A 14,749-nucleotide genomic window follows, 5' to 3' on the forward strand; every position below is an offset into this window, starting at 1 on the left:
CTTTAACCACCTTACCAGAGGGAAAGAAAGCAGTGGGGGGTAAATGGGTTTATGCCGTTAAAAAGAACTCAGACGGATCAGACAGATATAAAGCTCGATTTGTGGCTTAAGGTTTTAGTCAAACAAAAGGAGTTGATTATGAGGAGACTTTTTCACCGACTGCTAATTTATCGAGTGTGAGAGTTTTGATGCAGAAAGTGGTTCAGGATGATATGTTGGTTCACCAGATGGATGTAAAAACCGCCTATTTACATGCACCAATAAATGAAGAAATATATATACAACAACCAGAAGGTTTTGAGATAGAATCAAGTGAGACTAATAAACTGGTGTATAGACTAAAGAAATCACTTTATGGGCTGAAGCAATCGGGTCGTAACTGGAATCAAACCTTACATGACTATTTAAGCAATTGTGGATTTAGACAAAATATTGGTGATCATTGTGTGTATTCAAAAGAGACTGAAAGTGAAAAGGTAATCATCATAGTGTGGGTGGATGATTTACTCATTGCAGCTAACAATGAAAATGTGCTTTCAGGCATGAAAGAAATGTTCTCTTCTAAATTCCAAATGAAAGATCTGGGGAAGCTTAACCATTTTCTAGGAATAGATTTTCTTCAAGAAAAAGAATGTGTCACAATGTCACAGAAAGTATATATTGAGAACATTTTAAAGAGATTTAACATGCAAAACTGTAAGCCACGGATAACACCCTGTGAACAGAAATGGACTCATTCTGATAAATTCGAGACATTACCAGATGTGAGGAGATATCGTGAAGCGGTAGGATGTCTTATCTATCTGAGCCATTGTACGCGACCTGATTTAAGCTATGTTGTCAGCAAACTGTCACAACATTTCAATGCGCCAACTGTTGATGATTGGACAGCAGTGAAACATGTTTTGAGGTATTTAAAAGGTAGTCGAGGGAGAGAACTGTGTTTTAGGAAATGTTCAAGTGGAAAACTGGGTCTACAAGCATACAGTGATGCAGATTGGGCATCCGATGTTTCTGATAGACGCAGTATGACAGGTTATTGTGTAAGCCTGTAAGCCTAAATGAAAATGGTCCTTTGATATCAGGGGTGGCTGTAGCTCAGGTGGCAGAGCAGGTCAGCCACTAATCAGAAGGTCGGTGGTTCGATCCCAGGCTGCACCCTGGCTGCATGCCAAATATCCTTGGGCAAGATACTAACCCCGTGTTTGCCTACTGGTGGTGGTCAGAGGGCCCGGTGGCGCCTGTGTCCGGCAGCCTCGCCTCTGTCAGTGCGCCCCAGGGCAGCTGTGGCTACAATGTAGCTTGCTATCGCCAGTGTGTGAATGTGTGTGTGAATGGGTGAATGACTGAATGTAGTGTAAAGCGCTTTGGGGTCCTATGGACTAGAAAAGCGCTATACAAATGCAGGCCATTTACCATCATGGAAAACCAAAAAGCAGACAACTACAGTGTAATGGAGGAGGTCACTGTAAGTGGGATGGACTTGACCTCCTGACTATGACTGATGTAGATGATAAGGTGCTGACTCTAAGAATCCACAATCTCAACAGGGTTGTCCGATAAGAACAGATGGCATATCCACAAAATCCACTGCCACTCAGGTATCTGTCGTTCACTCATTTATTTAGCAAGAATCCGAAGCACACATCCATAATGTGAGTGAGGGGATTTAACAGACTGTAAAATGCTATATGCCGTGTGGTGAGTGATGGTGTGGTTTCTGTTGGAAAGAACATAAAAGTCTTCCATAATTAGGTGAACAGAGTGAATTAAATGTGTAATACAACAATACAAACAATACTGGATAGTGGAACATTCAACCAAAATAAGGGAGTGTCAACAAATGCTAATTTTACTATTTACATAAATCCTAACTAGGCACTTTACATTAGAGATAACATGAGAAATTAGTGACGGTCCCTTAATGACCGCACGGCAGAGGCTGCTTCGCAGTAAACGGCAGTAACAATCGGTAAACAAAGTGTGCGCCAAGGATTAAACAAGGGAGGATAATGGCCGCAGCAAAGAACAAACACGATAAAACACAGAAACTTACAGTCTCATGGACGCACACCGCTAACAGCATTAGAGGAATGAAAATCCACACGGTGAGTAAAACTCTGCTGACTCTTCCCACCTGCAGCTCCGACCGAACTCTCTGCGTCGACATGTGCGTAATGATGAGGTAGAATTGTGTCTTCTGATTGGTGAAGAGAATGGGTTGCCTCACCGCTCATTGGCTAAACGGCAGTCGTATGCTGATATCTTACTCCGCAGATGCGGCTCCGTTCGTGAGTTCTGCGAACTGGCTGGCCTTTTGTACAGCCGCCCCCAACTTTGCGGAGCAAAGGTGCACTTCACTTAGGAAGGTCAGGCAGTAGACTCCGGTGGAAGAGCTGGAAGTCTGATAAGTCGTCCCACTGATCGTGTATATGTCTTGTCTCCAACCTGTATCTGAACGGTTCGAACCCTGCCATCTGCTCCAGGGATTACTTGGCTGACCTTACCAACTGGCCATAGGGCACGAGGGAGCTGCTGGTCCACAATGAGAACGATAGTGCCAACAGTCAACTCATCTCTTTCCTGCTGCCATTTGTGCCGCATCTGGAGTGAAGGTAGATAATTCCGGATGTAGTGGATCCAGAATTGATCCGCCAAGGCTTGACATTGTCTCCACCTACGACGGCTCAGGAGTTCGGCTTCTGGGTAGACGACCTGTGGCATACCGGAATCAGGCCGCCCCATCAACAACATGTTGGGAGTGATTGGATCAACGTCTGCTACGTCTGAGGAGACATAACCTAGCGGCTTAGAGTTGATGATGCTCTCTACCTCGCTGAGTATCGTCCTAAAGACTTCCTCGGTGACATGCTGCGAGCCGAGAATGGTATGCAGCGCAGACTTGATGGAACGAATCTCCCGTTCCCAGGAACCACCAAAATGTGGAGCCTGTGGAGGGTTGAAACGAAAATGAATCTGCTGGCTGGCCAACTGTGACTTCAGAGCTGGGCCGAGTGCGTTGAAAGCCTCCTGGAGTTCAGAGCTACCACCTCTGAAGTTGGTACCTTGATCCGACAGCAGTTCGAAGGGCTTCCCACGTCTCGAGATGAAACAACGCAGTCCCATCAGGAATGAGTCAGTGTCCATGCTGGCAAGCAGATCAAGGTAGACTGCGTGGGTCGTTAGGCATTTGAAGATGATCCCCCACCGTTTCTCTGTACGCCGCCCCATCTTGACAAGGTATGGGCCAAAGCAATCCACCCCAGTTGAATAGAAGGCTGGGCGATGAAGTCTTAAACTGGATAATGGAAGGACAGCCATCTTGGGAATGACCGGCTGGCTGCGCCACCTCCTGCATTCAGGACAGTTGTACTGGTGCTTCCGGACGGCCTCTCGTCCTCGAAGTATCCAGAATCTGCGCCGGAGCTCAGCAAAGACCCTCTCGGAGCCCGGGTGAGCAAGCTGGCGATCGCAATCCTGGACGATGAGCTTTGTGATAGGATGCAGAGGGTCAAGAACGACAGGATGCAAGATGTCTTGACTGAGGGTTTCACATCTGCGAAGCCGCCCCCCTACCCGAATCAGTTGAGCCTCTGGGTCATACTCAGGAGCTAAGGCAAGTAGGCGACTGCTGGCAGCTACCGGTTTGTGAGATGACAGCCGAACAAAATCTTCAGGGAAACTGTCTTCCTGTACCTACCGGAGTAGTGCTAACTCCGCTTGCCTGTAATCCTCTGCCGTCGGTATCGAGTCAGCAGCTGTCCCATGGACAGCTCGAACGTAAGCTTCCAGCAAGGTCTGGTAGCCACTGAAAGAACCAACATCAGGTAGATGTGGATCAGGTATTCTGGTGATGTTCCCACAGAAGCTCTCCTTCCGCAGCTCTGATGAATCATCAAGGGAAACGTGGTTCGGGAGCTCCGGGCAGTATGATGCCGCCTGCCAGAGAAAAGGTGGGCCCCGGCGCCACTGATGATGAGAGGTGAGCTGTGAGAGCTGTAATCCTCGAGTGATGTCGTCGGCAGGATTGTCGCCTGATCTGACATATCTCCACAGGCTCCCTTCAGTTAGCTCTTGAATATCTGCAACTCTAGAGCCCACAAAGATCTTGTAGCGGCAGGATTGGGACTGGAGCCAGTTCAGGACTGTAGTGGAGTCGGTCCAATAGACAATGCTTGAGATATGAAGGGTGAGTTCCCTCTTGAGGACGGCAGCAAGCTGGGCTCCCACATGAGCAGCACAGAGCTCCAACCTCGGAATGGACTGTTGACGGACGGGAGCAACTCGAGATCGGGCAGCTAGGAAGGCTACCTGGATTCCCCCCATATGATCTTCTGTCCGAAGGTAGGCTACAGCTCCATGTGCCTTCTCAGATGCATCGGAGAAGATGTGGATGCTCCGCTTGCAAAGGGAAGGGTCTGTCTCTGGCTGCACGTAACAACGTGGCAGGGAGACATCAGGGAGCTGAATCAATTCACTTTCCCATGCATGCCACAGCTGCAGCAGGTCGATTGGCAGATTTGGATCATCCCAGTCTCTCCTTTTCCTCCAGAGATGCTGCACCAGGATTTTGGCCCGAGTGGTGTAAGGAATGAGAAGGCCAAGCGGATCATACTGCTTGGCCAGAACCCGATAGATGTTACGCATTGTGGGCTCCACCAACTGCTCAGTGTGCCGAATCTGATATCTGAGCTCGTCAGACTGACAGTGCCATTGCAGGCCCAGAGTCCGCTCTGGTACATCAGTCCCATCGGGGGAAAACCACAGTTCACTGCTCTGTGAGACTGATCCAGGTGGCATATGACTGATGAGTTCTGGGTAGTTGGAAGCCCACTGTCGTAATTCGAAGCCACCGGTGAGCAGCAACTGCTGGATTTTGTTAACCAGTTTCTGGGCTTCAGGAAATGATGCGAAGCTCTGGAGGAGATTGTCAACATAGAAACATTTCTCCACTGTGTGACGGGTATCCTCGCTGGGGCTGCTGTGATCCAGAACGTGCCGCTGCAGAGCATAGGTGGCACAGCAGGGACTACATGTCGTCCCGAAAGGCAACACTTGCCATTCGTAAACCTCTGGTTGCCTCGTGTGATCTATATCTCTCCAGAGGAACCGGAGGAAGGGCTTGTCCTGAGTCAAGAGGCGGACCTGATGAAACATCCCCTTGATGTCACTGCTCACTGCAATGGGATACTCCCGGAAGCGAAGTAACACACCCAGGAGCGTCGAGCCCAGGGTAGGACCAGGCAGGAGATGCTGATTCAGGCTGTTACCCTTGTGCATGAAAGAACAATTGAAGACAACGCGATCCTTGCCATTATGCTGAACCATGTGGTGTGGTATGTACCAGGTGCTACCATCCATCTCCATGTCTGCGATGGTCAGTTTACTCACATAGCTGGCATCCACCAGCTTCTGAATTTCCTGGTTATAGGTGGCTGCTTGTACAGGCGTCTTCAGGAGGCGCTTCTCCGTAGCTCGCAGGTGACCCAAGACAGAGTCCTTAGTGGAATGAAGCGGGACTGGTTCCTCTTTCCACAGCAACGGGGTGGCATACCGGTTGATACCATCCACCTCCACTCTAATGGTCTTCTCCTCTAGCATCTTGACAGCCATGGTATCCTGTTTTGAACGTGTGGCCACCTTCTCATTCTGGTATGGGAGAACATCCATCTGCCAGAGCTTGGCTACATTACTGAGAAGTTCAGCACTGGGAGTCAGGGTGCTTGTGAGTAGACACTGAGGAGTGGAGGCTTGATGTAGAAGAACCTTGGCTGGACCCTGCAGAGTCCAACCCAGCCGTGTCTTGAGTGCAGCTGGTCCTCCCCGTGGACCCAGATGGACAGGCTCTATTGGAGTCAGGAGATGTGGGTAGTCAGAGCCAATCAGCAATAATGGTTGAGCTTGGTGGAACGAATGAAGTGGAAGACTTCGCAGGTGGCGGTAGGACCTTTGCAGTGCATCAGCTGGATGTGAGTGTTTGGCAAGCCCAAGCTCAGTGGCAGTGAATGCTCTTTGGATCCGGAACCGTCTCCGAGGGTCAGTGGCGGAGGCTATAGAGAAGGAAACGGAATGTCCTTCCACCGTTCTAATATCTTGTCGGATGGTTCGGAGCGCCAACTCCTCCCTCTTTCCCTGAAGGCCCAGCTCTTGGGCAGCACTGTGAAGAAGGATTGTGCGCTCTGACCCATCATCTAGGATGGCATATGTCTCTAGCTTCATTTTGCCATTATAGAGGCACACCCTGACCATTTTCAGTAGCACACAGCTGGTCCCCCATGTTGGATCAACGTAGTACGTGACGGGTTGGACAGCTTCCTCCGCCGGTCTGTCAGAACTAGTGGATCGCGATGCATTAATCTCATGGAGTGTCTCCAAATGCACCTGATTGCATTGCTGGCATCTAGCTTTCAGGTAGCATTGCGCCTCTGGATGGTCCCTTCCACATCTCCAGCACCGCTTGCCTGTCTGAATCCAAGACAACTTCTGCTCTATATTGAGCTTCTTGAAATCTGTGCACTAATTGAAATAGTGCTGAAGATTATTACAGAAGGGGCAGAATTTCTTTGGCTTCCCCAATTTGGAAACTGGACGTGATGCCTGTTTTGGAGGCTCTGGGCCTTTAGCAGGAGGGTCGTAGCCCAATAAGATGGTTGTGGTTGCCGCTGCAGATCTCTGCTTGGGTCTGGCACCCTTCCCACGATCCACACGTGGCTCTCGAGGTTGCTGATGATGATGGAAATACACATCATCATCTTGGATGCGGACTTCATATTCAAGCCACTCTGCCAAATCTGCTAAGGTTGGGATGGGTGTCTGAAGAGGATTGATGAACCGCTTAAACTGCGCTCGAAGACTGTGTGGCAGTTTGGACAGCAGTCTGGTGACGTGTGACCCACACTCTAGTTCTGCTCTCCCCTCTTTCCCAAGCTGTTCTAACATTCCCACGAGAGCCCTCACTTTCAGGGCGAAAAGACGGAACGCTCGGCTGTCACCACTTCGCACCGGAGACTCTGACAACACGTCAGTGATCCGCTGCAGGGCAAGTTTGTGAGGTTGACCATACAGCTCTATCAGGGATGACATGGTCTGGCTGTATGGATAGCGACTATTGCTGTAGGAATCGGCAATAAGGAGGGCGTCTTCCAACTTGAGGTGATCGACTAGGATCTGGTACTTGAAACGTTCAGTTGCATCGTGAGGCAGGATATTGTCAAGGGCCATTCGCAAACGAGCGAACTGGCTGGGGTCATCAGACGTGAAGTATGGAATGTGTGGTGTTGGTCCCCGGTACACGGTCTCTGTACTTGGTAGAGGTTCATGCTGACCATATTTCCTCCAGGCTTTGGAATCAGTTGGCGGCCAGCGAGGCGGGTCCCCAGTCATCTCCCGGAAGCTTTCTGGTTGTTGGCGCTGAAAGGTGTATGGCTCTGCATATTCAGGGGTGACCTGCCTCTTCACACATGCTCCAGGCCCATACTCGTCCTTCACGTTAATTTTCCCGACCTGTTCAGTCACAGGAAGTTGACTGTACTGATAAGGTGACGTACATCTGAAAGGACCTGAGGCTGCTGCACTAGCAGGAATTTCTGATACCGGAGGTGGTGGAACAGGGAATGGCTCAGCACTCTGAGGATCAAGTGGAAGTGATGCCTCTGGCCAAGGTAAATCCTGTATGTCATCCTCTGGTATGTGAAAGGAACGTACCGTGTGTGGGTAGTGTCTGGAGGCATGGTCAGGATGAGGAGACTGAGGCATGGAATCAGTCCACAAGGACTGCCTCTGGTCCTGGGTACTGGGGCTTAATGCAGAAGGTTGGGGAGCTGGTGACGTCTGGAGGGCTGAGGACCGGAGAGAGAGGGCACCAAGCAGAGTCTGAACCTCTCATCTGAGCTGATTATTATCTTCCTGCATTTCTCTCAGTGCTGATAATACCACGTCTGAGGTGCCATGCTGAGAAGTCTGGTCAGCTGGAGTGGCTGAGGTGTTGGGATGTGCCCCATGGTCATCAGGGGACTGGTTGTGCGACACATGCACCTGTGGTAGTGATCTCCTTGGCAACTGCACCAAGAAGTCATCGAGGTAACGAGGCCGATGACCATCGCGACTAGGACGAGGAGTGGATGAGAAAGCCATCTTGCCTGTGAAACTGTAACTCCGGCTCGAAGGACCATGTAATGGAGGAGGTCACTGTAAGTGGGATGGACTTGACCTCCTGACTATGACTGATGTAGATGATAAGGTGCTGACTCTAAGAATCCACAATCTCAACAGGGTTGTCCGATAAGAACAGATGGCATATCCACAAAATCCACTGCCACTCAGGTATCTGTCGTTCACTCATTTATTTAGCAAGAATCCGAAGCACACATCCATAATGTGAGTGAGGGGATTTAACAGACTGTAAAATGCTATATGCCGTGTGGTGAGTGATGGTGTGGTTTCTGTTGGAAAGAACATAAAAGTCTTCCATAATTAGGTGAACAGAGTGAATTAAATGTGTAATACAACAATACAAACAATACTGGATAGTGGAACATTCAACCAAAATAAGGGAGTGTCAACAAATGCTAATTTTACTATTTACATAAATCCTAACTAGGCACTTTACATTAGAGCTAACATGAGAAATTAGTGACGGTCCCTTAATGACCGCACGGCAGAGGCTGCTTCGCAGTAAACGGCAGTAACAATCGGTAAACAAAGTGTGCGCCAAGGATTAAACAAGGGAGGATAATGGCCGCAGCAAAGAACAAACACGATAAAACACAGAAACTTACAGTCTCATGGACGCACACCGCTAACAGCATTAGAGGAATGAAAATCCACACGGTGAGTAAAACTCTGCTGACTCTTCCCACCTGCAGCTCCGACCGAACTCTCTGCGTCGACGTGTGCGTAATGATGAGGTAGAATTGTGTCTTCTGATTGGTGAAGAGAATGGGTTGCCTCACCGCTCATTGGCTAAACGGCAGCCGTATGCTGATATCTTACTCCGCAGATGCGGCTCCGTTCGTGAGTTCTGCGAACTGGCTGGCCTTTTGTACATACAGCATTATCAACTTGTGAAGCCGAATACATGGCATTAGCAGCAACAATTCAGGAATGTATGTATTTGACTTATTTGATTCAAGATCTTGATGAGTTTGAGTATGAAATACCTATGATTTTGGAGGACAATCAGGGAACAATCGCTTTGTCAAAGAATCCAGTGAACAGACAAAGACGTAAACACATTGATGTGAAATATCATTTTATAAGGTCAGCTGTACATGAAAGAAAAGTGCTCATTGATTACTGTCCAACTGAGTCAATGGTAGCAGATATGATGACGAAACCAGTCTCAAAGTCTAAGTTAGACAAATTCTCTGGATTCGTGTTTGGAATATAAGATGTTTTTTTTGGAGGATTGTTTTTCCCCCCAACCTGTGTACAAGTGGGGGTGTTGGATTATGTGTCCACAGGTGTTTGTACTTTGTGCCTTAATAAAATGACGGTAAAAGGCCCCGCCCATATCCTATCCATGTCTTATCATGCAATGACTCTGTGAATGGACTGGAGAGGGGTTGTGGTAGAGTCCTCCGTCAGGAATGAGATGTATGTGTTGACTTTTTATTCTCCCTTAAAAGTATTATGCCATAAATGCTGCACAGGGCAGCTCTGCTAACAATTTCTAAACACAAAACCTCTTCACACTTCTAACATGCACATTTACACAACTAAATGGCAGTATTGATGAAAAGAAACACATTCAACAAATCCATTTAAACCTTAAAACAAACAAAAGGAAGCATCTCTATGGACAAACAAACCCCTCCACTTGGTTTGACCTGCTGATGTCATGTGTGACATCAGCAGGACTTTAAAATGAGGAAATGCCGGGCGGGCGTTTCCCCACACCTGACCCTCATGAAGACTGAAAAGACAAACAAAGTAAGAACAAATGACTTAATCTGTAACATAATAAAATGTAAAGAAACATGTAACTGAGTATTCAGCTTCATTTGCAGAATGTTTGATTTGCCAGCAACTGAATGCTTCCACACACAAACCCGGCATAGTGAGTGAAGCAATGTTACTTAACAAATAGCAAATCATAGCAAATACATAGAAACAGAATAATGTGTTTAATATGCAAAAGAAGAAGAAGAAGTAAACACATATGGGACAAATGGAGACCATTGCAGCTCATCCACCAGTGGGGTAAAAAGAGCAACCAAGAAAGTGGCAGCCTGCACGGCCACAGATGTGCTGGAGGAGCTAGAAGCTCTACCCATGGAGAAACTCCTGGAGAACCTTGCTAAGCCTAACAGGGGACAGGTACTTCTGCCCAACCTGGCAGCCACAAAGTGAACTCATTTAGGTAAAGATAACCACATGCACCTAACCAGCCTGCACCAGCCTGACATTTCTTCCTCCTAAGTAAAAACCAATGGATGGATTGAACTTAGAGTCTCAGCTCAGTTTTCTATTTTGACCACCTACACCCCAAGATACTCTTTTAAAAAGTGTTGTTTTCAGATCCCTTTGAAGTTCATAAAGGGCCTGTTCATTTTCATTCAGATGTTTTATTACATAAATGTTACTGTTTTCTTTTGATTTATGCTCCCACTACACTGCACCTCTACAAACAACAATGCCACGGACTGTCAGCTGCTTTTACATGCTGTGAACATGAGTAGGTTTGATCAGAGTTTCAATTATCAAAGAAAAGACAAACTGAGCAAAAAGAAGGAAAAAAAGACCAACTTCTTCCCAACTGACAAGAAAAATACTCGTCATGTTTTCATAATAAAGGATCAGGCTCCCCATTTATGACAGCTTGGACCAATAATGTATGTTACACTGATGCTACTGTAGAGACAGGGTCAACATCTCTATTTAAATATAATTAATATACAAAACACAATAAAAGTTATACATGAATTATTCATTATTTTTACTATTGATAAAATTCATGTATACTAATCAAAGTTATACATGAGTAACGACATTATTAATAATGATTAATAATAATAATTCTAATGCCAACATGATGACTGTTCATAGCTCCTGCTTTGAAATACTGAACTTAAACATTGACCTGATGAAAGATCACAATTCACAGTGGCCCACTGTCAGAATCATTCTGAATATAAACTCATCGAGTTAATCTGAACCTTTCTCAAATGTGCTGTGAATAAATGCTGCTGCAAGCCACTGTGGGAAAGCTGTGTTATTATCATGGAAACATCTGTGACACATTCACAGAGGACGAGGACACAAAGGGACGACACGCAGAGGCTGTGTTAAAGTCAAAAATCCAAATCTTTAGTCCTAAACAGGCAGTGGTTACAAACAGGAAGACGAGCAGTCCATTAAACAGTCTACAGGGTCAAACATACAGAGAATTCAAACAGCTATTAAAAACAAATAACTGGACACTGAAAAACTTCAGTGATGTGTGAGGCACCAAAGGGAAGCAGCTGAGTATATTCAATGAATTCTCTTCAAATACAAAGACAGAAACTCCTACAGGCAGCATGCAAACTGAGCAGGATACACAAAGATCAGAGATTACAAAATAAATCAGAAAAGGATTTCAAACTTACTGAGAGCAAGGCCTCTGTTACAAATCTGTCTAATAGAAAAACATGCTGTACAGATACAATACGCTCAGTGTTCATGGTCATTTAAAAACTGGCTCTACCTGAACCACTTCAATATTTTATGAAGTCACTGAGTCGACCATTTCTACAGTTTGTTTCCTTCATTGCAGTTAGAGTGCGGCTGGTAAGGATGAAAACACACACAGAGCGTAAATTGTCTTTGTTAGTAACAAACGTCAGCAAAGAAAAGACAAAACACACAAACACTCTCATGATATTCATGAATCATTAGAAAGCATCCAAACATTCTGCTCGTGGACTTTTACAGTCTTATTTGCACTCGCTCATCTTCATAATCATCCTGATCAATACATGACAGGGGAGGCTTTGAGGTAGGCGGGGCTCTCTGCTGATGTCAGCATGAAAGGCAGGACCAGCGTCTGCCACATGTTGGTGAAACATCACAGTACACTGGCGTGGTTTCCTTTCCAGATGTTGGACGTTTGACACTTCAACGTTGAGGCCAACAAGAAGACACAGTTTTGGGTCGGGTTGCTGCAGGGTTTCTAACTGAGCAAAAGCAGAAGCACACAGACCAACAGGGATCAGATGCTGAGTGTTAGAGGAACATCTGTGCTGATCACTGAATGCTGCTGTGGTCTCTTGTTGAAGTTGGCTGGTGGGACAGTCTAATAGTGATAGTCCTGCCCATCGGAGGAACACTTTTAAAAACACATGCAATACTTTGTTTGTATTACAGTCACAGTTTATCTTATTTTTGTCCTTTAAAAGTGTTGCTGTACTATAAAGTCCTATAATTTGAGGCTAAAATGGCTCAGAGAGTCTCTCTCTCAGAGGATCTCCTTTGAAAGTGGAGACGGCTTTATCCGCTGATCCACGTCACTTTACCTGGATGTTTTCTTTGAAGCTGGATGAAGACTCCTCTCCCTCACTCCTGCTGCAGCTGTGTGGTCCAGTTGGCCTCTGAGGTCACAGTCAACATCTGTAGCAGAAGAGGGGAAATAAAAGTCCAGGTCACCAAAACTGGGAGCTTTCCCAAAATAGAGCGTAACTGGACTTTTTCAGCCTTACAGGCAGATAGTCGTCTGAAGCTGCAGCTTTTTCTTTTTAGCTTTTTCCAATCTCTGCTCTCGGCTTTCTTTGAGAACAGGTCTGCTTTCTTGGCATGGGTCTGTCTGCTGTTGGTGAAGAGACTAAATCCACATACTCGCTACTAAGATCTCCTCAAGTAGTCTCAACCAGATTACAGTTTAAGAGTAAATGTCTCCTGAGAGTTTCACCTTGGGGAGATGCTGTCTTGCTACCATGCAATCATGAGCATTAATCTATGAGGTGAAAAAGTCATTTTAAAAGCTCCAGCCACAAGTTTTATTTCATCTGTGTTTTGGTCAGAGTCCCATCAGACCTCCAGAATGGTGTCAGAGTGTTTTCTATCCACGTGATGAGCACAGGCCTCAGGTCCAGACCTCCACGGGCACCATAGCCTCTTTGGAGCTAATAGGTGCAAGAAGGTTTTGTTGGGATAGGAACTGAAGAGGAAACTGACGAGGAAGGCAAGGATCTTCTTCAGCTCCTCCGAGCCGGGACCTCTTTGTGTAGGCCAGCATTGGCCAGGTAGCCCTCCAGCATCGCTGGATGGCCGACAGTGGAAAACCTAGAGGAGGAGGAGAGAAACAGCAGCTTGGAGCATGTCTTTATACTGTTTAGTTTTTAGAGCCACAGACTTTCTTTTAATGTCATTGTTCAGGATCTATGACTGATTATGTATTTATTGTATTCCTCCATGACTGTGTGACAGCAAGTGGAAAAAACCAGCTTCACCTTTGTTGATATGCTTGTAATTTTAATATTGATTAAATGGCCCATGAAATAATAGAAAGCTCATATATGAAAATGTATTTTAAGAAATAAAATGTTAATCTGAGTACAAAGGAGTACACTCACCTTCTGGTAGATGGAGGTGTAGCGAGCGCTGGTGAACATCCAGGCCTCCTCGTAGAACTGATCACTGATTGGATCCAAAACATCGATGGAGGATCTGTGTAAGCGCTGAGGATCGTCCTGATGGACAGAACAGAAGGAGAGTGAGACAAGTGAAGATATACTAAACAACACTGTGACATGAACTGAGCCACACACAGTTTGATTCACAGGTGATTGACACATTATTTGACCACGAGCAATCTTTTCTGGTTTGACGCCGTCTTTGTAGCCAGAAACCAGCTCTCTCCTCGGCTTCCTCCACTACACGCTTCCCCCACGCCAGTCTCCTCCGTCACTATAAAGGGGAGAGTCATGAGCGCCATCACCCTCACCTGTGCCGTCCAACGTCCCGCCACCAGCCTCCACTGCAGCAGGCCAGAGACCACACCCCTGCCACAATAAGTAAAAGTATATCCTTGCTGTACCCTTAATGCTAAATTTGCTAAATTAACCGCTGCCTTTGCCCCTTTGGGATTATTCTTATGTCACTGGGATGTTGACCTTTGACCTTCACATTAGAGAGATGGGCAGACATAATTAGTGTATGAATTTTAAAGTAACAGGTAATAAAGAGAGTGTAGCAAATGTAGTCAGGTTTATTACTCTGTATCACACATGAGTGCCCGAGGGAGGCGGGGCTGACTGGGGAGACACAGGAAACAGAGAGACAGGGCTGACTCGACATGAAACGATGAAACGTGGGACACGGGAACAGAAACTAAACACAGGCTGAAATGAACACTGAGGGAGGGAGAACTAAGATTACTGAGAGCCTGATAAATAAGAAGAACAAAAACCAAGAAAAACAAGAGTCAAAGAAAAGCAAAAACACAAAGCATTGGGCCAGGACCCACTGCTGTGACATTTATATGTGATAAAAACATTAAAAACTGCTCACATGTTGAAATCTTTCTACGTATACTTTAGGTTCAGCTCTCCAGCCTGGCATTTGGTTAAGCATGATTCAAACATTTGATTTTGTTTAACTGGTTTTAATTATAGTTACTTTTTGTGAACATTTGTTGCAGCATTTAAAAATACATCATTTATTTTCAAACTTTTATTTGATTTAGAGCATCATATTTGACCAACGTAAATGTTTTAATTTCATATAAAATAACTGAAGCAGTGAACTAAATATCTGAAATCTTTCCTTCCTT

The 14,749-nt window shown here is 46.1% G+C and overlaps 2 protein-coding genes and 1 long non-coding RNA gene across 6 annotated transcripts; all 3 read right to left on the reverse strand.

Moving 5' to 3' along the window:
* Positions 1–1,606: 1,606 nt before the first annotated feature.
* On the reverse strand, positions 1,607–2,737 carry LOC113017831 (uncharacterized). The gene is made up of 2 exons (XR_003271592.1): positions 2,057–2,737; positions 1,607–1,720 (listed from the first exon to the last, which is right to left on the reverse strand). It is a non-coding gene; the product is annotated as an uncharacterized LOC113017831 (long non-coding RNA).
* A 3,779-nt stretch (positions 2,738–6,516) lies between these two features.
* LOC113017829 (uncharacterized) lies at positions 6,517–9,610 on the reverse strand. The gene is made up of 2 exons (XM_026160938.1): positions 8,778–9,610; positions 6,517–8,441 (listed from the first exon to the last, which is right to left on the reverse strand). The coding sequence occupies exon 2, from the start codon at positions 7,753–7,755 to the stop codon at positions 6,517–6,519; it is 1,239 nt and encodes a 412-aa protein (XP_026016723.1). The 5' UTR covers positions 7,756–8,441; positions 8,778–9,610.
* A 1,671-nt stretch (positions 9,611–11,281) lies between these two features.
* Positions 11,282–14,417, reverse strand: LOC113017830 (phospholipase D1-like). Of its 4 annotated transcripts, none has more exons than XR_003271590.1 (4): positions 13,551–14,417; positions 12,678–13,260; positions 12,495–12,588; positions 11,282–12,155 (listed from the first exon to the last, which is right to left on the reverse strand). XR_003271590.1 is itself a non-coding variant. In XM_026160941.1 (4 exons), exons 1-3 carry the CDS (start codon positions 13,770–13,772, stop codon positions 12,535–12,537), a joined length of 525 nt encoding a protein of 174 aa, XP_026016726.1. In that variant the 5' UTR covers positions 13,773–14,417; the 3' UTR covers positions 11,282–12,151; positions 12,495–12,534. The 4 variants fall into 4 exon arrangements, 2 of the variants coding, with proteins under 2 accessions (XP_026016726.1, XP_026016725.1); XM_026160941.1 differs by having other exon boundaries at positions 11,282–12,151; positions 13,012–13,260; XM_026160940.1 differs by having other exon boundaries at positions 13,012–13,260.
* Positions 14,418–14,749: the final 332 nt, after the last annotated feature.

The sequence above is a fragment of the Astatotilapia calliptera genome, unplaced genomic scaffold (assembly GCF_900246225.1).
Source record: "Astatotilapia calliptera unplaced genomic scaffold, fAstCal1.2 U_scaffold_210, whole genome shotgun sequence".
NCBI classification, from domain to species: Eukaryota; Metazoa; Chordata; class Actinopteri; order Cichliformes; family Cichlidae; genus Astatotilapia; species Astatotilapia calliptera.